At 53.9% G+C, this 21707-nt stretch overlaps 1 protein-coding gene across 2 annotated transcripts in view; it reads right to left on the reverse strand.

Annotated features, from left to right (window-relative positions):
• PLXNA1 (plexin A1) overlaps nucleotides 1-21707 on the reverse strand; it is a 114766-nt gene that overhangs the window by 37649 nt on the left and 55410 nt on the right. For both annotated transcript variants that reach the window (XM_065075649.1, XM_065075648.1), the window contains exons 7-10: nucleotides 20135-20288; nucleotides 19422-19521; nucleotides 10281-10395; nucleotides 4921-5121 (exon numbers count right to left, since the gene is read on the reverse strand). In XM_065075649.1, the coding sequence (XP_064931721.1) occupies nucleotides 4921-5121; nucleotides 10281-10395; nucleotides 19422-19521; nucleotides 20135-20288 (570 nt within the window). The remainder of the gene's footprint in view (nucleotides 1-4920; nucleotides 5122-10280; nucleotides 10396-19421; nucleotides 19522-20134; nucleotides 20289-21707) is intronic.

Below are 21707 nucleotides of genomic sequence, written 5' to 3' on the forward strand. Positions count from 1 at the left end.
TGCCAGCAGGTCATAGAATAGAATCATCAAATTGTTTTGGTTGGAAGAAACCCTCAAAATCATCGAGTCCAACTGTTAACCCACCCCTGGCACTGCCACATGTCCCTGAGAACCTCACCTCCTTCTGTTCAACCCCTCCAGGGATGGTGACTCCAGCACTGCCCTGGGCAGCCTGTTCCAATGCCCCACAGCCCTTTGGGGAAGAAATTGTTCCCCAGATCCAACCTCAACCTCCCCTGGCGTAACTTGAGGCCGTTTCCTCTGCTCCTGGCGCTTGTTCCTGGGGAGCAGAGCCCGACCCCCCTGGCTCCAAGCTCCTTTCAGGCAGTTCAGAGATCAGAAGGTCTCCCCTCAGCTCCTGTTCTCCAGCTGAACCCCCCCAGGTCCCTCAGCTGCTCCCATCACACTTGTGCTCCAGCCCCTTCCTCAGCTCTGTCCCCTCCCTCAACTTTCCCATCATGCTGGCTCCTCCCTGCTTCTAGCTAACGGGCTGCTAAACATCCATTAAACACTTAACTGTTATTAACTTCCTAGTTAATCAATGGCTGTGGCTGGCAGCGAGCTGGGATAAGCTGCAGGAGGGGAGACTGGGGGGTGAGCAGGGGATGCCCCTACCCAGGCAGCCTGGCTATCAGACCACATTTGACTCTACAAAGCCACCCAGGACCCCCCGGGCTGTGCCACAGGACGACGTGGCACAGCCCTACAGCTGTCTCGAGGACAAGCTATGGGAAAGGGATATTTGCTCTGGGAGCAAAACACAACAGGCACAGCCCTGAGTGCAAAGCAACAGCACCCAAGAGAGAAGCAGCACCCAAGAGAGAAGCATGCTCCCCACAGAAGGGGATGGGGAAAGGGTGTCATAACTGAGTCGGCAGCAGAGATGTGAGCGGCTTGGCTCCTCACTTAACACAGCCACAGCCTTGTCCATCTTTTCTGAAGAGCCTACAAGGCGAGTGTGGAAGGGCTGACAGAGGACCAGCAGCAGCCCCGCTGACCTGGATACAGCTCTTCTCAGCAAGGTCTCCTTCTGCAGGAATGTGGTTCAGGAAAGAGGACTCCTCACCAAATCCTTCTCGAGGCTCTTCAACCAAAACTGATCTCAAGCATCTTGCCAAGTTGGACAACCTCGTGAGTGTCCCAGCTCCAACTGTCACACCTATTCCATTCCCATGAGGGCGATACGAGAGTTGTGGGTGCTACTACTCCAAAGGTCTCACATTTGGTTCCAGCAAGCCCACTGCTCACCCATCAGCAATGGGCACCCAGAGCCACCCACCTCCCCTTGGGGTGAGGGATTCAGCTTCCCGAGAAGGTGCCTCCAGGGAGCCGCACTCCCAGGGGACAGAGCCACAGCAGCGACAGGGCTCCCCAAATCTGGGGGCTCCCCAAATCTGGGGGCAGATCACACTGAGATGCACTTGGAGATGCTTCTGCAAGCGCCATGCCAACTAGCCAAGGCACTAGCCCTTCCCAGCCCAGACAAGGCAGAGTGGCCCCTGGGCTATCGCAACCCCCCTGGCCACGGGGCATCCACCCCACTGCAGCCACAACCTGCACAACCGCAAGGATGGTAATGGGGGGGCTGCCCCTCTGCCAGCAAACCCACACATCCAAATTTCCCTCGCAACCCCCCTCCCTCCCACATGCGCCATCCCCCTGGGCTGCGTTTCTGGAGGAGCGCTTGGGCTGCAGCTGTGTCCTATTTTTCTGTAGTTGATGACCTCAACTCCTTCCCCGCGCTACGGGGACGGCAGTAATGTACATCGCGTCTCGCCAGGGCTCAACTGCAATTCATCATTATTTTATCTGCTGGAATTTAATTGGATCCTATCAAACTCTCCTGATACTCCCTTTTCACTTTAAACACTGCTGCAGGAAAGATAAATGTAGGCACTGCTAGGACGGAGAGTGCAGCTTTGTTGGCGAACGGTGCTGGGGTTGCGGGCTCCAATCCCGCTTCCCTCTCCATGGCTGGTTAATTAGAGATACACATACTGGAGGTGTGCGGCGCTCAGAACAGGGCATGTGTGTATGATTTATGTTCCTCTATAAATACACCCTAGACCTAGTAAAATACCGTCATCCACATAACGGCACAACTTGACGGTAACGCTTGGCCTCTGATTCTGGATCTCCTTTTAATATAAATCTCTTCCTGTCCTCCCCCACTATATGCAAGCTACTTCGCCCGGATTCCTCCTGCTCAAAATTCGGCAGGGCATAAGTGAGAACCAGAGACACTGAGAAGACATCAGAGCAACACCCGGGCCCCACCGCAGCACAAAAATACCCAGAAAATGTAAATCTTCCAGGTCTGCCTTCCCAGCATCTGAGCCTGGGGTTGGGCATCACAGCCTCAGCATCTGCGTTGGGTACCACTTGTGTGCCCGCCCCGCCAGCCCAGCTCTGCACCCACATTGCTTTAGCACAAGGATAAGCTGCTCACGGACAAACATCCCAACTGTTGGACAAACATCCCGACTCGAGCTTGGCCAGAGGGCAGCGACCTCCAGAGCTGCAGACAAAATGGGTGGGCATGGGGGGCTGCCCATGGTGGGGGGATCAGCGAGGACAGAGTCAAAAGGGAGCCAAGGAGGTGACACAGCTGCTCCTTGCCACACGAGGCTTTGGTTAAAAGGGAAGGGAAATAACTGAGGCATGAGGCTTAATTTAAAGTGCTGAGATGACAAACTCAGTGCTCATGGAAAGGAGATCAGGGGTTCTTCCTATTTTTACATTTAAAGGGAAAGAGCAGCTCTGGGGCTATTTCACATTAAGAGGAACATTCTGGGGAGAAAAAGCCAAATCCTTGCCAGCGAGAAACACCTGTAGCCATGTTGCCAAAGCCAGCACTAAATCAAATGAAGTCCAGTTGTTGCAAGCAGCATTGCAGATTCGGGACTGTGGTACAACAGCAAAACCATTAATTTTTTGCAGCAATCAGAAGCACGAGCCAAATCGAGGGACGGCAGATAAGAAAGAATGGCCCAAGGTAGAGATACTTGGGAAATGTAAGTTGGGCGTTACCTGCACACATTAAGACAGGTGACCATTCCTCCACCCACCACTGCAAGCAGCAAGCCTGGAAATGTCTGACTCCAGAAGGTCTAAAGTAACCGATTAACAGAAAGAAAAAGTTTACCGGCAAAGAATTTCATAATTAGGCTTTTCTTTTTGCTTCTTTACAAAGCATGTGGAAAAACCTTTAGGATTGCTTTCCTTTTGAACAGCAAAAAGAAACCAAAGTGAGGAAAAAGGGTTTTTCTGCTTCTGTTTTTTTGTCCTGGGATGCACAGGGAACACTAGGCCTGGTCTCCCTTGAGTTTGCTGAAGATCTATTGGGTGTCTCAAATAATGTTTATAGCTGACACTCAAACCTTAATGAATGGAATGCTGAATATTTAACCAAGATGTCCTTTCTTCAAAGCACTAACAAGCCACTGGAGTTTGACAAGCACTAAAACTAAATAAAAGACAAAGAGTTTTAAGCGCCTTGACTTATTATCCCTTCCATTTACCCGTGATTCAGGAAAACATCCCTAATTCCGCAGAGTAATTAACCTCTTGTTTAGATCCCACTGAACTCCTGCATAGTGTGCTGAAATGCCTTCCCGAGCAGAGGGCATCCATCCCTCAGTCCCTGTCGGGGAGGGATGTCATCCTTGCCCTATTTCTCCACTCACCATTGTCCTCCACACCAAGCAAGACCCAAAATCCTAACCCAAAAAATGAATCACGATGGAAGAACCACGTGGGTCACCGGTGGGTGACGGCACACGAGCCTGAAGTGCGATCAGCCAGCCAGATGGACTGCAAAAAAAGACACGGAGGAGACAAGCGTCGCGGAAGTGTGAATCTGAATCCCCACACCATAAAGCAGCCTGGCTAAATGCCCTCAACCGTTAAAGCAGGCGAGCAGACCCTGAAAGCACGACAGCTTTTTACAAGCCAAAACTCTCTTCTTCCATCTGCAAAGCCACCCTGTGCCTGAAAGCCACGTCTCCTGCCTGAGACCACGGCCCCACAGAGCTGCTGCCGCCCGCTCCTGCACCCACACAGCCCAAAACACCTCCCACGCGATCTACAGCCAATTTGCTTTGCTTTCCGGGCATCCCTGGCAATTTTCAGGTCAAACATCCACCACTGTCAGCCCAGAAGAAGACATCAGTCACCTCATCTCTGTGTGTGGACCGTACAGTGGGCAGACGCACCTCGAGCTGTCCCATCTGTCCGGAGAGGAGCCGCAGAGGCCGCACAGCTCGTGACACTGGTGCTGACACCGGCAAGTCAACCGCTTCCCTGGGCAGTCTGTTCCAATGCCTGACAACCCTTTCCACGAAGAAATTGTTCCTAATATCCAATCTAATGCACCAGCAAGGCCAGGATGGAGGGTAGGCAGGGGGATGAGGCAGCTGCGGGTGGGAGCTGGGGACAGAGAGGGGCTGCAGGGGACGGAGGGGACATGCTGGCAGGCACGGCTGCACAGGGGAGTGTGTGCAGGGGGACATGGAGAAGGTGTCAGCTCCATCCTGCTTGTGAAGGGGGGTGTCCTGGTTCGGTGTCAGAGGGAAGCAAGAGCAGGCGAGGGGAGGGGGAGACAAGGCTCCGACATGTCCGGGCCAGCTGGCTCCAGCCCAAGCAACTTTCTTCAGCTTCCAAAGCCAATTTCCTTGGAAGCGCTCCTAAAGCCTGGTGGTTCCCCTTGGGGGCTCTGGCATTGATCCTATCTGGAATAACCCCAAGCATCTGGGGGGAGCAAGGGGGAGTCCACCTCACACCCCACGAGCACCAGAAACCCCCATTACTTGCCCACGGGAGAGCAAACCCGGCCACGCAACGAGCCGGGATGGTCCTGGCACAGGGCAGAAACGAGCAGCTCGCTAATGAAGCCAGCGGCGAGGCTCACTGCGCACTCACCGAGGTGTTCTGGCACTGGATGCTGGTGCTGTTGAAGCGCAGGGCGGTGACGCGGGTGGTGCCGCCGGGGATGTGGAAGATGCACTCGTAGTTGCGCTGGCCCGACTGCGGCTGCGGCAGGTTCTTGGCCGTCAGGGTGATGGGCTTCACCACACCGACAGGGATGTAGATCTGGGTGGAGGGCAGGATCTGGGGACAGTCCTGTAAGGGGAACAACGGGCAATCGATGAGCAGGGAGCACCATGCAGTCTTCCCCAGCACCCCCGTGGTCCCCAACTTGGTTGACTGGCTGCAACAATACCACGCTGCGCACATGCTTGAGTAAATCCTTATGAGCAGCCAACCCCAAACCTACGACCAAAGCCCTCGAGACAGAAAAGGAGAGCACTGAGGAATCCAGTGGCATCGCTGTGGGGTGTTTTCAACAGCTCGGGTTGATCCAGGTGGGAGATGGGGAGAGGATTCAGCTATGGGACTCACAATCTGGCACTGAGACCACAGCAAATGTTTGGGCAAAAATGAGATGGGCTTTAATGTCATCACTGCAGTCAGCAGGTTTCAGAGTTAATGCCCACTGGGCTGTGTGTTATCAGGCTACCCACTCAGCCCTCTTTACATCCTCTATCCCCCTTCCTTCACAAGTGGACAGAAAAGCCTTTTCTCCCTTTGACACTGCAACATGCTTTCCGCAGCGTGGCAGAGAATCTGATCTGCAGCGAATTTTGCTGCTGCTGCTTCTAGCATTGAATCAGTGTCACCCCAACCAGCCTGGCTACAGGCTGCCCAGGAGCCAGAGCCTCTGGCCAGGGGATGCTGGTGCATCCAAGGTGGGGAAGAAGGCAAAAGCGAGGGGCTCAGCACCCCCACACGCTCCCTGGGGAAGAAGCCGTTGACTTTTAATAGCCACAGGCTCCCAGCTGCTCTGGGGAAGCCAGTGAGCCTTGTGTGCAAAGCACAGGGGAGCACGAAGGAGCAAAAATAAATGAGCTCAGGCAGCAAAACAGTTCCGCGTCCCCTGGTGGGTGCCACTTTGGCAACAACAGCCTGATGCAATCCCACGCCGGCTTTGCCGAACTGGGAGGAGGTCTCGCACCTACAACAGAGAGTCCTGGAAGTGTCAGCTTGAAATAACGTCAAGGGGGAATAAAGTGTGCCGAAATGAGCTGCTCCAAAAACAGAAACGGCAGCAGCTGCCCTGCTGCTCTCACAGGGCTGCCGATGGCCACAGCATGGTGGCAGCTCTCACCCCAAGGCCACCAGTAGTCCCGTGTGACCAACGCTGGCCAGCTGCCTCCTGCCACCCCACAGCGAACCGGGCTGGACCCTGCACAGCACTGGGCTTTATCTCAGTTGGTAGGATTAATCCAGCTTTCAAATGATGCAGAGAAATTAAAAAGAAATCACTTCATTTAGCAAATATTGACAAAAAACCCTAACTTGTTTTACTCTTTAAGCTTCCCGTTCTTCACAAGCCTGCATTCCCCAGGCACATGCCTTCCCCACGGGGCACACAGACACTTGGTGAGGATTAGGTCCCAGCTCGCTCCCCAACACCTCCACCTCCTTATTTTCCTTAATTATCGCTGCTGACCCAGTGGGGCGGTGGGTAAGTCCATGCCACCCCAGCTGGGCTCACCACGGATGCTCAGGGAGCGCGGGGGGGACACGTGTTCCCCTCCCCGCGCAGGCAGCTCGTTTTGCTGACTCGCCATTTGAGCCGATTCCCCCCGTGCAACGTCACATGCTCCGCATCTGCCGGCAGAAGTGTCTCATCCAGCAAAAATGTCAGTCTGCGCCCAAACAGGATGCACCTGGTGCTGGTGGGCGCCCGGGGTGCCCGGAGGGGTGGGGGCACTGAGACAACTCATTTCCCCTACGAGCAATTCCAACCCGCTGACAAAACTCGCCCCAGTATTGCCCATCCCTCGGGAACGCTCTGCACAGTCTCCAGAGCTCCCCGTCCTGTCAAGAACAGCCCCCCCAGCAGAGCCCCGGCTCCCAGGAGCAGAGAGCTACAAAGGGACAGGACAAGCAGAAAAGCAAGACTTCGACGCATACATTCCCAAACATTGCACAACTCTGATTTTCTCCATTAAAACCATTTTTTTAGTTGGATGAGAACATAACAAGGGTGTCCAGGTTTGCTTGGAGAGGTAAGAGCTTTAGAGTCACAGAATCACAGGCTGGTTGCGGTTGGAAGTGACCTCTGCAGATCATCCAGTCCAACCCACCTGCTCATGCAGGGTCACCAGAGCAGATCACACAGGATCACATCCAGGTGGGTTTGAATGTCTCCATAGAAGGAGACTCCACACCCGCTCTGGGCAGCCTGGGCCAGGCTCAGGCACCTCAAAGTAAAGAAGTTTTGCCTCAAGTTTAGACAGAACCTCCTGTGTTTCAGTCTGTCCCTGTTGCTGCTCATCCTGACATCGGACACCACTGAATAAAGTCTGGTCCATCCTCTTGACACCCACCCTTAAGATATTTATCAGCATTTATAAGATCCCCTCTCAGCTTCTCTTCTCCAGCTGAACAGCCCCATCTCTCTCAGTCTCTCCTCATAAGAAAGATGTTCCAGACCCCTTCATCATCTTTGTAGCCCACCATTGGACTCTCCCCTTTCCTAGCCCTGTACCCTGGAGCAAGCCACAGAGGAGAGTGATATCAAGAGCTAAGGCTTCAAAGCCATCGCAGGCAGCGGGCAGGGACATCCTTCCTGCTGCCGCCGTTCCCAGGCACATTTATGTGAATGGTGCCCACACCCCATTCCTTCCTTTCCACCCTCAGAAATCCAGGTGAACAGCCTGGCAAGCCCAGGACAGAGTGCTGTGGGTCACTCTTTGTGTTTTCCTAAAAAACAGCCACCTTTCCACCCAGGAAACTGTGGTGAACCACCCATGGGAAGCAGCAGAGACAGAGTTCAGTGCTACTATTAACCCGTCCCTGCCTCCCCTGACCAGTGCCCACCATGCTCCAGCCAACACGGACCAAATCCTGTTCAAAATAACCCTCCCAGTTAGACATCTTCCCACAGAGAGGATGGGGCTGTACATCTACCATTACCATGGTGGATGCCTCATCCCTGGAGACACCCCAGGCCAGGCTGGACGGGGCTCTGAGCAACCAGAGCTGGGTCAAGATGTCCCTGCTCATGGCAGGGGTAGCACTGGATAAACTTTGAAGGTCCTTCCAACCCAAACTATTCTATGAACTTGTCCAGTGGAGCCACGGGCCTGCACTGAGTCCCCCACCCACCACACCACGCTGCTGGGCACCAGGATGGCTGGGGATGGGGATGGGATGTCTCATCCCAGCGTGGACACGCAGCCCACAGCAGCAGCTGCTCTGGGGGTGTCTCGCCATGCCCGCCAGGAACTGCTGAGGCCACAGCAATGTGCAAACAGGCTGAGCCAGGAGCTCCAAACCTCAAACCAGGCACTGCTCCAGGTCCCAGGGTGGCCAAAAGCTCTGCTGGGGGACAGCCTGCCCGTGCTTGGGGGTGACACAAGCTCCCAAGCAGCTGCACACATCCCAAAAACAACATCCCTGGGGGGTACAGCCAGATGCTTTTGGGTTCACGTGGCAGGGGACTGGGAAGAGCCCAGCAGCCTCCCTGTGCCCTCAGCGAGGGGAATGGACAGACAAGAGCCATTGGGCTCCAGCGGTCTGGACATCATGTGTGGCATTCGCAGAAGCAATGCCAGGTCTGGCGGGAAGTGTGACCTCCAGAGCAGGCTGCGGGGACACCTGGGACAGGCCAGTCCCCTCACCAGATTTCTTCAGGGCACAGGCTGGGAGAAAACAGCTTTTTCTGATCTTCTCACGTTCCTGAATCCCCCACTTGTGGCTGCTGGGTTGGGCTCATTCTGGCCCAGGACAGACAGGCACAAGCACCCACGAGCACAGTGGAAAAGCCCAAATGTTCCCCCACAGACACAGCAGCTCCCCTGGGAGAGGCGGCAGGACCAGGTGCTCTGGCTTTGCACAGGGATGTGGGGGGGTCAAGCCAAGGGAGCAGAGAAGCCATGCAGGGCTCAGCCCCAGCACAGGGGAAGATGCTCCTCCATCCATCCCATCCCTGGCACAAAAACAAGGATGCTGCTGGTGGCTGGACAATGGTTGAATAATGGCCCGGCCCACCCATTCTCTCCCATGAGAGAGCTCTTCAAGTGATGAAAGAAACAGAAGGAGAGGAAGGAGGAAAAACCATAATTGTGGCATCACAGCTGCAGAGGGATTCATCTGACTCCACACATGCTCCCAGCCCAGTATGGAAGCAGGGGGACATGGCGAGGACAACACCCATGATCTAGAAAGGCATCCACAAGCCCAGAGGTTCTCACTGAGAACAAGGGCAGACCTCGTAAGACACAAATTACAAGGGATGGAGATTCATTCAGAGATGCTGCTGCTCCCGAGTGGGGAGATGCAGAGGCAGCCTGCAGAGACATCTCGGTTGCTTGCCTTCACACATGGTCTGTGAAGCAGAGACAAGACTTTCTTGTTCACCTCTGCTCTTGGGGACCAGTCCTGGCCTGGGAGGCTGCTGGGACACGAGCTCTGCCAGAGCTCAGAGACTGAATTTTATCTGAGATGAGCTGGGCAAACGTTTTCTCCAGGACAACATCCATCTGAGTTCGTCCCATGAGAACAGCTTACAGCTTTGCTCCCAGCACCAGCCATCAGGCAGCAGGACCTTTCCACCTGCACAGGCAACTGGACATCCAGGTGAGTTCAACTAGAGCCCCCTTGCAGGACAGGGACAGAGGAGAAACTCTCCCAAAACTTTCCCTTCAGGACCCAAATCAGCATTTACTGTAGAGCCAGCAGTTCCTGGCCAGACGTCCAGACCCAACCCAAGCAGCCACCAAGGCTGGGGATGCTGGGACCTCCTGCCAGTGACAGGTTTCCCTGGTGGGTGTCACAGATGCTGCACAGGATGAACCCCCGCAAAAGAACATGTTTCTTAGCAAAGCATTTGAGCCGAAGAAGGCGTGAGGTGCAGCAAAACAGTTTGTTTTACCGATTTCAACCTTCCCCTCTCTGAAAACAAGTTGTTCTGCAATGACACTTCAAGCTTGCTCCCTTCAGAAACATCAAAGGAAAATGCTTTAGCATCTCTGCCTTTATTTTTCCTTTCATTCAGCCTAAAGTGCACTTGGCTATGCCTGACTTCCCAAGCAGCCTCTCCCCATCAGCACATGGTCCCAGCAGCACCTGCCAGGCAGCCCCAGCGCGCTGGCAAGGCGTTGGGAAAGGTTTCCAAAGCGGGCTTCCCTCTTCTAAACCCTTCCCTGTAGCACAAGAGGACCACGACAGGACCAGGACGGGAGAAGGGAGCTGGCTCAGCATCACCTTACCTCAGAGAGCTTGACGCGTCCCTCCAGGAAGGAGCAGTCGGCGGCGTTGTGCGTGCAGATGTGGCGGTACTTGCACCAGTGGCAGGGGAAGGAGCCGTTGACACAGGACAGGCAGCTGCGGGGAGAGAGAAGTGGCCGCGTTAGGGCAACGGTGAGGCCGGGTCCAGGGGAGCACTTCTGGGGATGCTCCAGCAGAACAGAATCCATTGGTGACCCCGTATCTCTGGGTGGGAAGGACCCCCCATGCATGGGATGAGGGCTGTGTGCTGGCAGGCTGGGAGGGGAGGTTCTGGAGAAGCTTCAGGGAGACCTTATTGCACCTTTCAGTGCTTAAAAGGGGCTGATTAGAAAGATGGGGACAGACTTTTTCAGCAGGGTCTGTTGTGATAGGACAAGGGGTGATGGTTTTAAATTAAAAGAGGGGAGATTCAGGCTGGACATGAGGAAGAAATTGTTGCCCTGAGGGTGGTGAGAGCCTGGCCCAGGTTGGCCAGAGAGGTGGTGGATGAACCATCCCTGGAGACATCCCAGGCCAGGCTGGACGGGGCTCTGAGCAACCTGAGCTGGTGAAGATGTCCCTGCTCATGGCAGGGGGGGCACTGGGGGAGCTGGGAAGGTTCCTTCAACCCAAACTGTTCTATAATTCTATGATTCAATGCCTGCACAACCCAGACTCTCGGGCTTTGCCCATGGCAGGGCGAGGGGGAACGGCCTTTCCAGCACGGCGGGTTTTGTGCCGCAGCAGCCACATTCCCTCCTCCGCTTGGCAAACTGACCCCGCTCCTGCGCGGGGGCCGAGCTCCAGACTTTGGGAGCTTTATTTGGGTTTGCTGAAAGGCAATTTTAGCAAGAGGCGGCAGAACAAGGGCTCTGCACCACGGGGGAACCGTGGAGAAAGGGCCAGATTAATGCAGGCTCATTCAGAGGAAAATTATAACTGGCAAAAGGTTGGGTCAGATTAACATTTCGGGACTGTAGCGCCTTTCAGCCGCTCACAATAGGTTGTGTGTGACCCCCTCCCTTGGCCCCCTCATCTTCAGCTCTTCGTGGCCGCGCGTGCGTGTGCTCCCCCCATCCCTCCATCCTCTCCCAGCCTCTTCTTCGGGTTCTTTGTGCAGTGGGATCACGCGTGTCCCCCTCTTCCCTCCTGGGGGATACATTCTGGCACCCAGGAGCCCCATGCTCTGCTCTGCACCCCTCTTACCAAAAAAAAACCCCAGCTCCAGGGAAACGTTGCCTCTTCCCACATAGGAGGGGACATACATAGTCCCCTCCTCGTGCAACCATCCGCACGAGTGGTACCCCAACAGCCTGTCCCCTTGCTAACCCCCCAAAAAGCACACCCCCCTCCCAGCATCAAGTGGCACCCCTGTTTGCAAGCACAGGGGATCTGTGGAGCCCCACAGACAGCGGATGGAAGGGGCTGAGCCCTCCCTGTCACACTGTCCTGGGACAGCAGCGAGGTCCCATGCTGATGCAGCGAACCTTCACTGAGCAGGTCTGCGCCAGGCTGGTCCCGAGGAAGACACGAAAGAGCTGCTGAGGCATAAGCTCAAAGGCAAGAAAAATAATCAGCCTGGCTTAAAAAAAAAAAAGCAGCAGCACTGTTTTTCTCCCCTAGAAGGCTCATACCTGCTCTCACATATCTGAGAATGAACAGGATCAGGCCCAAAGCAATTATATTTAAATAAAGGCAGGATCTTCCCCTGAACATGGCTATGGCAGGAGGCAGGCAGCCCAGCCCAGCCTGACCCTGCTCCTAAATCACAGCTGCCTCGCTGCCTCTACTCCCCAGGAAACGACAGGGCAAACAGAGCATCATCATCATGCAAGGCGACAGAAAGAAAACCTTCCTGGAGAGGGAGATCCTCGGGTGGCAGAGCCTGGCACGCCAAATTCCGTGCCCTCCAGCAGACTTGTCACTTTGGAGGTGTGGGGACAAGGAGCCGCAGTGGCAGGTAGGGAGGCTGCAGGCAGGGAGGGTGCAAACACACACCCAGAGCTTCCCAGGAGCACCACTGCCCGCCCTGGGGTTCCACACACCGTTACATACACAGCAAGAGCTTCCCAAACCCATGTGCACACACTAAGGAAATATTTAATTAAGCTGCTTGCAAAGAGGGCTGGAAGTCATTTCCATGTTTCGCTCACATTTTCACTTCCAAATGAACAGCCCTTTTAGCTTTACCCACAAATATGCTAATTGAGATGCTCCTTATGCAAATCTATGCAATTTTATTTCAGCTGCAGAGATTCGACTTAAAAGCAGAGCTGTAGCCTCCTATCTCTGGTTGCTTTGATGGAGGGAGGTGCAGAGGGTGAGGGGGAGCGGGGGACACAAACAAAGCGAAAGGAGGGCGCCTGCCCTCCCAATAAGGGCTCCGGCAGGCAAATCCAAGATGTGGAAGGAAAAGGAAAAGCATGGGTTAATCCTCATGGAAGTAGAGCAACCACAGAGAGATCACTTAAAAGAGGAGCTGGTACAAGCAGTCGCAATACACACCGGAGCATAAACCACCAACCTCCCACAAAATTGGCCATCCGCAAAGGAGAGACTCTCCAGCCATCAGGTCTTTCAGTGTCTACAAAAAGACTCCCCAGTCCCCTCTCCACCACCTTGTGAGGTACCTCAAACCAGCGGGGTGAAGCATCCAGTGCAGTCCTGGACATCCCGGTCCCTGGAGCTGCAGCTCTTCAAGGCCAAAGCCAAATCTTGGCTATTTCGGGACCCTTCTCACCTGAGAGTCTCCTTTGCCATCTAACTACTGCAATTCCCATCTGGTCTCTTGGTCTCCACTTGCCAAAGGACCTAAAGCATCTCAGGTTATCCTCCACATACACCTCGAGGTGCAGGGATCCCCCCTCCTACTTCAGCCCTCCCAGCTGCTTTGAACTGAACCAAGCCATTTCTAAAGCCTCATCCACAGTGATGGTTTTCACACTCTCCCTTCTGCCAAGGTTCTCCATCTGCCGTAAGGACATCGAATGCTGCCGTACAAGCACTTCACCACCGCACATCTTGCTCCACCGCATCTCCACTGCATTTCAAGCCTGCCTGGGTCAGCACCCCTGAGCCGGCCAAAGACTGTAAAGCAGCGAGCAAGTCAGCACCTGGGCGCCGAGAACACAGTGAAACCCCATTTCCAGCCTCAGCATGGCCGTTTGATCCCCCAACCCCCTGCAAGGCTGCCCAAAACCCAGGGCAGGAGCCGAGGCAGGGCTCCCCGTCCGGGGCCGTATCCCCGGTGTGTCCGTGTGTCTCTGCTGTCTGTTCCCGGCACAGCAGCAGGTTGCTCGGCAGCATGATGCCATCTGTGCCGTCTCTCTCCTTCCCACGGTCAGGCACTCTTCCCTCATCACTTCTTGCCTAAAGAGGCTTTCATCACTCCTGATAATTAGAAAGAGGTTCTCCTTCATGTGTTGAAATCCCATCCCCCCTTCCCCGAAGCGTGCCGGGGGTGCAAGAAGCCCAACCAGGCAGAAAACCGATGCTGGGGGCGCAGTGCAGACATGGACCCACAGCTTGGTCCCCATCTGTCTCCTTCCCAGCCCTGCCAGGGGCCAGGTGGAGCTGAAACCCAGGCTGGGTAAAGGAAAGGGGGTCAGACCCAGCAGTGGTGCCCCCTGTTTGCCTCCTCATGGATGAGGAGCCGCACCAGCCTCAGCGCTGCATTTCAGGATTGCTCTGTGCAAAGTGTTCTGTCCCAAAACAAGCCCAGGCTCGCTACCAGCCCCCAACATCCCCCAGAAAGAGCAGGCAGCCCTGCAGGCAGCTCTGCCCACCTCCAAGTGACCGAGGGGCAAAGCCAGAGTCCCCCCCGCAGGCTTCCTGCTTGCCCACAACTCGCTACACAGCTGGGTCAAGCCTGTCCGATGCTGCTCCTCTCCGCTTCCCAAACCAATCCCAAACTTGCTGAGGCCATGGAGGGAAACGCCTGAGGTGGCTGCAGGAAAGCAGCGGTGCAGAGAGGGCAGTGGGAGGGTCACCTCGGAGCTGGGCACATCTCCAGGGTGGGTGCAGGGCCACGAGCATCACTGCAGGATGAGCCCAGAGGTGAGCGTGGTTTTGGGGACTGGCTCCTTGCTGGATGCACAGGCAGCTCTGGCTACAACGGTGAAGTCACAGCTGTCTCCACACCTGATCCCAAGCAAAACTGCAGCTGATGGGAAGCACAGGAAGGCAGCAGCGCTGGATCTGGACTCCTCGCTCCCTCTCCCCTCTCACAGTCCCAGCCCCAGGGGTATCACATGCCCCAAGGGACTCAAAGCTCCCCCAGAGCAGGGAAGGCAGAAAATAAAACCAGTATCCACAGGGGTGTGATAAGCTTGAGTAGAAAATACGAGAGGGACAGGAGCACTGCACACATGTGCACATACACACACACGTTCACACACTGGGGCTATTTCCATGGAGCAGCCGCGTTCCTGGAAGAAGGACACAGAGTGAAGGGCAGGAAGGAGGGACGGGGACAAGTTCAATGGCACCCAGAGCAGAGGAGGTTCATTGAGAAGGGAAATGATAAACATAGTGCTGATGGAAACAGCATCCGTGCACGCACAGCACGGCCGCCTGCAAGCCCCCCAGCTGCTCCTCAGACTCTTCTTGGCAGGAGGATCCATCCCCTGCAAATCCCCAGCTCCGGCACAGCCTGCATCTGGAGCAGCAGCTGTTGGGGACGAGGGGCTGAACTGTGGTGCTTTGGGCTTCATATCCATCTCTGCCCCAGGGATGGGGTGGAAAATGCTGAACAGCAGCAGGAAGAGGCAGCCAGTGCCCCTGCCAGCCCCTTCCCAATCAAAGCCAGGAGAGCTGTGGGGTGAGAGATCCATCCCCCTCCCTCCCTGCCCATCTCAAGCAATTGCATTTCTGTCCTTCTTTTCATCCCAGCTCGATGCTTTTCCATCCTTGCTGGGTTTTGCCAAGGATGCTACTCCCAGGGTAGCGGCTGGGTGCACTGGCTCAATGCAGGGTGGTTCAGCGCACCCACCAGCACGCTGGTTGCAGGCTGCAGAATCAGGCCCTGGTTTTTAAGATGGGCAAAAGCATGTAATTCTCTTGAAACACCTTCAGCCGTCTCCACTTACTGAAAGACAACACCAGGCTGCACCAGCCCTCCTCCTTCACAACAAACATGACATAAACCAGGTTATCCCGCATGGTCTCCAGGGCCATCCTACGGGATTTTCCACCTGCCCCAGCCCAGGAGTACGCAGGGATCTGTCACCGCCTCGCAGCTCAGCTGTGCTAACTCAGATACACTCACTCAACTGCTTGCAGCCATCTGTCCGTGCCTTCGAACAGAAAGCATCTGTAAACATCTGGAAACAAGCAGCACTGGGTGTGCGGCAGCCCAGACGCACGGGCAGCACCGGGCACGGCCAGACAGAAAGGCTGCAGCAAGGAGCTCAGTGATACAAGGGCTGGAATCATCTCACATCATCCCACAGGTGCCACCAGCCCCACTCCCAGCCCCTGGGGCCATGCATTAAACTCCCATTTACCTAATGGAGGCTTAGAGGGAAAGCCTGACTGGCGGGACAGGGTGACAGCAGATTCACATCCCTCTGGCCAGGAGGAGCCAGAGCCACTTGGCACATCTGCCCCTCGCTGCAGCCCCCTGCTGCTGATGGGACCCGGGTGTCACAGCCGTCACTGCAGCGAGGCACAATGAAGCCCATTGCATCAGGACCACCTCCCAGATAGAATCACAGAATCATTTTGGGGAAGAGACACTCAAGATCCTCAAGTCCAACTATTAACCCAACACTGGGTCACGTCCCTAAGAACCTCATCTACATGTCTTTTGAACTCCTCCAGGGACAGTGACTCCACCACTGCCCTGAGCAGTCTGTTCCAATGCCTGACAACCCTTTTTGTGAAAAACATTTTCCTAATATCCTGTCTAAAGATAGAAGAGACAGCGCAGGCATGTGACAGCACAGGTTTCCTGCCTGCTCAGCTCTCCCCTCAGCATCAGAGACCCACTGATCTGCGATGTTCCCCCTCTCCCAAAATCCAAACCGTAACAGGAGTTACGGACCATTTTCCAGAGGAGAAATCCAGAAAGCAAACTGGGAAATAGTGGGAAGAAATATGTCTTGGTGTTCCCTGCAATTGCTCGCTGGCTTTGCGGGAGGATTCCCCACTCGCCCACCTCGCTGGCAAGCGCGGGCTCTGCCGGAGGCAGGCAGGGAGCCCGGCGTTACGTCTTTATCTTGAAAGGGGACTCATTTCCCCACAAATGCTTTGAAGAGGGAGTTTAATGCTGACAAAGGCGACCTCAACATCTGCCCGCGCACGCGCTGGACATGGGCTGATTCATTAGATGATCAAAGGCGCTATGCAGCTTTAAATGCCTGCGCTTGATCGGTGCCCCATAGGGAATCCCCCAGGGGAACCCACTTGGTCAGTGCTGTGGGGTTTTCCACCCCATCCTCCACCACAGGAACCACAGGATGTCCCCAGGAGCTGAGTCTGCGTGGGCAGCCCTGGTTTTTCCCTGTGGGCTGGCAGTGACCCTCAGACACTCACGTCCCCCTTTGCAAGGGACCCACTTTTCTACATCAACCTCCAGGCTTCCAGGTGGAGGGTGTTGGTCTCTTCTCCCAAGTAGCAAGTGATAAGACAAGCGAAACGGCCTCAAGTTGCACCAGGGGAGAATATGGTTGGATCTTAGGAACAATTTCTTCCCCAAATGGCTGTGGGACATTGGAACAGGCTGCCCTGAGCAGTGGTGGAGTCACCACCATCCCTGGAGGGTTGAACAGACAGAGATGAGGTTCTCAGGGACATGGGGCAGTGCCAGGGGTGGGGTAACGGTTGATGATCTTGAGGGTCTCTTCCAACCAAAATGATTCTACGAAATATAATGGGCAGCACAACCTCCTCTGTCCTCCTTCTGTGCAGCTTTCGCAACCCCTCCCTGGACCAGGCTGGTTCCAGCAGCTCTTGAAAATGCCCAAGAAGAAGAGTTTTGCAGAGTGGTGAGAAACAAGAGACCTGGGACGGGCACACAGCCACAGGACCAGCCCCACAGCCTGCAAAAGGGCTTTAGCAGCTCATTTTGCTGATGCCCTTTCAGGCATGTGTTGAAAATCAGAAGGGTCAGACTCTCCTGTGTGTCTGGTGGGGCTGTGTTGGCTTCCCTGGCAAAACTCCAGCTCACTTGAGCAAAGAGCTGCCTTGTAATCCTCCAACCTCTCCATCACCACCTGAAAAATCTCTCCTAAACGATTCATCCTCAGCTGAGAAATGATTTGACACACAGGCCTCTGGCTCCCAACCTAAGCAAGCTGCCCAAATATAAAAAGAAAACACAATGCACGGTGATCTGAGATCTCCACAGGAAAAACATTAGCCTCATGGAAAAGCATATTGTTCCTAATACAGAATTTATCAGGCTGACGTATAGATTTTCCTCCACAAAATATGAAACCTGGATCTGAAAGGCTATTAACTCCGAAGAGATCCATTAAAGACGCCTGTCTGCAAATGGTATTTAAAAGTATTGCATCATCCTAGGTATTGTCGTGCTCTTTGGCTATGACTCGACTGCAGGTCACATAATTAAAACTGCCTCCAAACCTTAAAATTCTTGACGTAAAGAAAATAATAATAATGTTCACCAGCCTAGAACATGGACTTTTCTATCAGCTCCAACCGGAGCCCATAAATATTAATGCATCCATAATTAGCCTTTTTAAATAATGCATCCAAAATTAAACATCAACGCAGTAATAAATCAGTCAGGGCTTTGTTGTAGGTTTGTTTGGGGGGGGTGGGTTTTTTTTTTCCCCTCCTGTGTCAGGCACATAAAATAAAATGCCAATTCCCACCACCTTTTCCCGCAGGACCAAAATGCCAGAGCTCCAATTGCACCGGATCCGATGCCATTTGTACTTAAAAGTCTTCTTTTCTTTCATTTAGAAAAATAAAAGTCACATCTGCTTTTTGTGATTTGCAAAATAATGACACGCAGCCAAGCCCGAGCCAAAGCTGAGCTAATGTTATTAAAACCACACGACGTGAAGGGAGACAAAGCTCATCTCGGGAGTCAAGGTGAGGGAGAAAGTCAAGTTTGCAAACTCTCTCCTCCCTGTGCAAAGAGCGGGCAGGGCAGGAATCCCTGAGATGCACATCGACCTCCTCCAGCTCGCTGGAGGTACCACATCCCACCTGCTTTGCCTTGATCCAAGAGGAAAACCCACCTCATTCACCAAAAAGGTTTTGGAGGAACCACGTGCGGCAGAGCCGCTGGCCGAGGCAGCCTAGACACTTTGCAAAAAGCCATTCACTCTGCATTTCCTTATCTATAATTACTGATCAGCTGGAGCGTCACCATCCATGGGAGGTTTCTGGCAAGGGTAATGGAATCGCTCGCATTCCTGAGCTCCAAATTCTTTGTCCAAACACATCCCAGCGTCTTCTCCGAGCAGAGCCACCCTCCCACCGCTCAGCACGCCGCCGCAGAGCCTCAGCAGGAGCTCATCGAGAGCCTCTTAGAGGCTTTAGACACCACATCAGTAATCCACACCTCCTCTATTTTATCCCATGCACATCTCAAACCGCCTAAAAACTCCTAAGTGGAGTGGATTTCAAGGCAAGCCTGACAAGAAAGCAAATTCGCCATTGCTTCCAGTTAGGAAATTGTTGGGGAAATGCCCCAGGACATGCAGCGTGTTCCATCGCATGTGGCTGTGACTCTCCAGCCTCGGAAGCTGGTACCGGCACAGGGAACCACAGGCTTTTCTTTTGCATCACCAAGTCACTCCAATTAACTGTTTTTCCAGGAATAACAAGATGCTTGGCATTTTTTATCACATGCATTGCTACAGTCTGCAATGCAGTAAACTCGCTTTTCCTTTCAAAGCTTTGCCAAACCCAAAGCCCTGCTTTTAAGTGAAGTTCTGCCCTGATGCTACACGTTCCCACACGCCCAAACCAACTGTGGGTGTGCTGGTCACCGTCCCAGTTTACAAGGGCAAAAGTAGGAGGTTTCTCACTGCAAACACCATTATACGCGACTGCCCTTTCCTCTTGCAGCATCAGCAGCCACAAAGCTGAGATCCTTCTCTCTCCCAGTCTCACATAGTCCCACCAATCTGTTCCCAGACCATGCTTACAAAGTCAGGGCCACTTACGACTGATGGACGCTGCAGTTGTAGAAAACAAAATCCACAGAGGCAAACTTCTTCCCCGTCTCCTTGGATTTCAGGTAGAGCTTCACCACTCGCTTGTCCCCTGGGAGAGAAGCAGGCAGAAAAAGGCATCAGAAAGGACATGGTTAAGCAGCCCAGAACTCAGCCCAAGGCTTGTGATGGGCTGGAGGGGGCTGGGGATCACCACTCAGCCCACTTAACCAACAAAATCCCCCAAATCTGGCAGTATAAAGAGGGTGTTCACCCACCCCCACTCACCCACCAAACAGGCCAGCAGAGCCCACATACAGCTTGGAGCTCCTGCAGCAAACTGCAACCTGCTGGCATGGATGGAGGCACGTGCTTTGGGTTCTACTGCTGGTACTGACAGGGAGCTTAACAGATCTGGGGTCAGCAGAATGTCCTAGAGCCCATGGCTCATCTGTCCGGGAATGGTCCATAGGTAAGAAAATGGTCAGTGTGCCCAGGACTGCCGCGCAGAGCACTATAAGGTCAGCAAGGAGTTGCGCCTACAGCTTGGAGGAGACCAAGGACCAGTCTCCTATGAGCAGCAATATCCTTCTCCTCTTGCACCCCAGGAACCCAACTTGAGTCCTGGGGATCGCTGTCATGGGAGGACTGTCCTCCTCCACACCTGTCTGTGGGGCAACAAGTGGGAAAAGGTTTTTCTTCCCACCCCAGGGACACAAGCTCACCACGGCCTCTAGTGATGGGGATGACATCCTTGGCAGAGGGAGAGCTGCAGTAGATCTTCCCATCCTCAATGCGGCTCTCAGACTCGGTGAAGTCTTCGAAGGAGCAGTTGACTCCTGCTGAGAGGTCTGGGACGTTCCAGGCCTGCAGGACCAGCTGGGGAGGAGAGGTAAGAGCATAGAATCACAAAATTATTTTGGTTGGAAGAGATCCTGAAGATCATCAAGTCCAACCATTACCCCAACACTGCCACTAACCCATGTCCCTAAGAACCTAATCTACATGTATTTTAAACCTCTCCAGGGATGGTGACTCCACCAGTGCCATGGGCAGCCTGTTCCAATGCCTGATGACCCTTTCCTTGAAGAAATTGTTCCCAATACCCAACATCAATACAGAAAACTAGCAAAGATTCCTCTGTGTCTGCCAGGCGTAAATCCAGCCAACAGAAAAGACCAGGGGTGCAACCCTTCCTCTGCCACCCACACGTGGTGGACAGACCCACTCCAGGCCTTTCCAAGTGAGCCCCATCCACGGATCTTCTCACTCCAAGCAAGGACTGAAATGGGTTAAAAGACGGAATGACTCACAGCCTCCCGTCCTCTGCCCTCGCCACACCACAAGCCATTACCTCTCTGCAGAGCCCAAGCACAGCGTCAGGGCTAAAGAGTGTTTCAGGGAAAGGCATCCACTCCGGCAGAGCCGAGGAGGGGAGGAATCCACCTCTTCCTTCGCAAAGTCATCCCCGGGGTCAGCAGTTCTCGCTTTACAAAACGCTTGCCTTATTTCTAATTTGAATTTTTCACAGCTTCCAGCCATTAGTTCTTGTTATGCCTTTCCTTGATAGATTAAAAAGCCCTTTAGTCCCTGATATTTGCTCCTTGTAAAGGCACTTATACTCTGTAATCAAGTCACCTCTTAATCTTCTTTTTGATAAGCTAAGCAGATTGAGCTCTGGAAGTCTCTCACTGCAAGGCATTTTCTCCAGCCTTCAACTCATTTACATGATGTTTACGGGAGGTTTGCAGCCTCCCCGCTTCGAAGCTGGACTCCAGCCTGAGCACAGCATCCCCACGCCAACCACACCACCCCTCAGCACAGCATCCTGCCATGGGTCACGGAGAAAAACCACCCGTGGAGGTGAAAACACCCCCAGCTTCACCCGAGAAGCACTGAGAGCCCCAACGACAAGGGCTCAGCCCCAGCACCACTTTCCAGGACACCAGGCGAACTCCTGCTTTTTCCCTCTATGTCTAAGTTTAGATTTGGCAATATCAAACAACAATTCAGACCCAACTGCTCTGCAGAAGAATTGCACCCCATCCCACCTGCCTCAGCCTCCCGGCAGGTCCCATCTGCAGCCTTCTCACATTCATTTCCACCTTACCAACCGTTAGTCCCTGCAGAAGCGCTTTCCAAACCCTTTCTATACGGTGACAATTCCCCTCTGACGAGGACTTTTTGAGATCTGTCACGGAGCCAGTTCTTAATCCACTTAACACATGCTTTATCAATATTGTATAATGCTAATTTTTAATCAGAACGTTGTGTTGTACCAAGTCAAATGCCTTGTAG

The sequence above is a fragment of the Columba livia genome, chromosome 10 (genome assembly GCF_036013475.1).
Source record: "Columba livia isolate bColLiv1 breed racing homer chromosome 10, bColLiv1.pat.W.v2, whole genome shotgun sequence".
NCBI lineage: Eukaryota > Metazoa > Chordata > Aves > Columbiformes > Columbidae > Columba > Columba livia.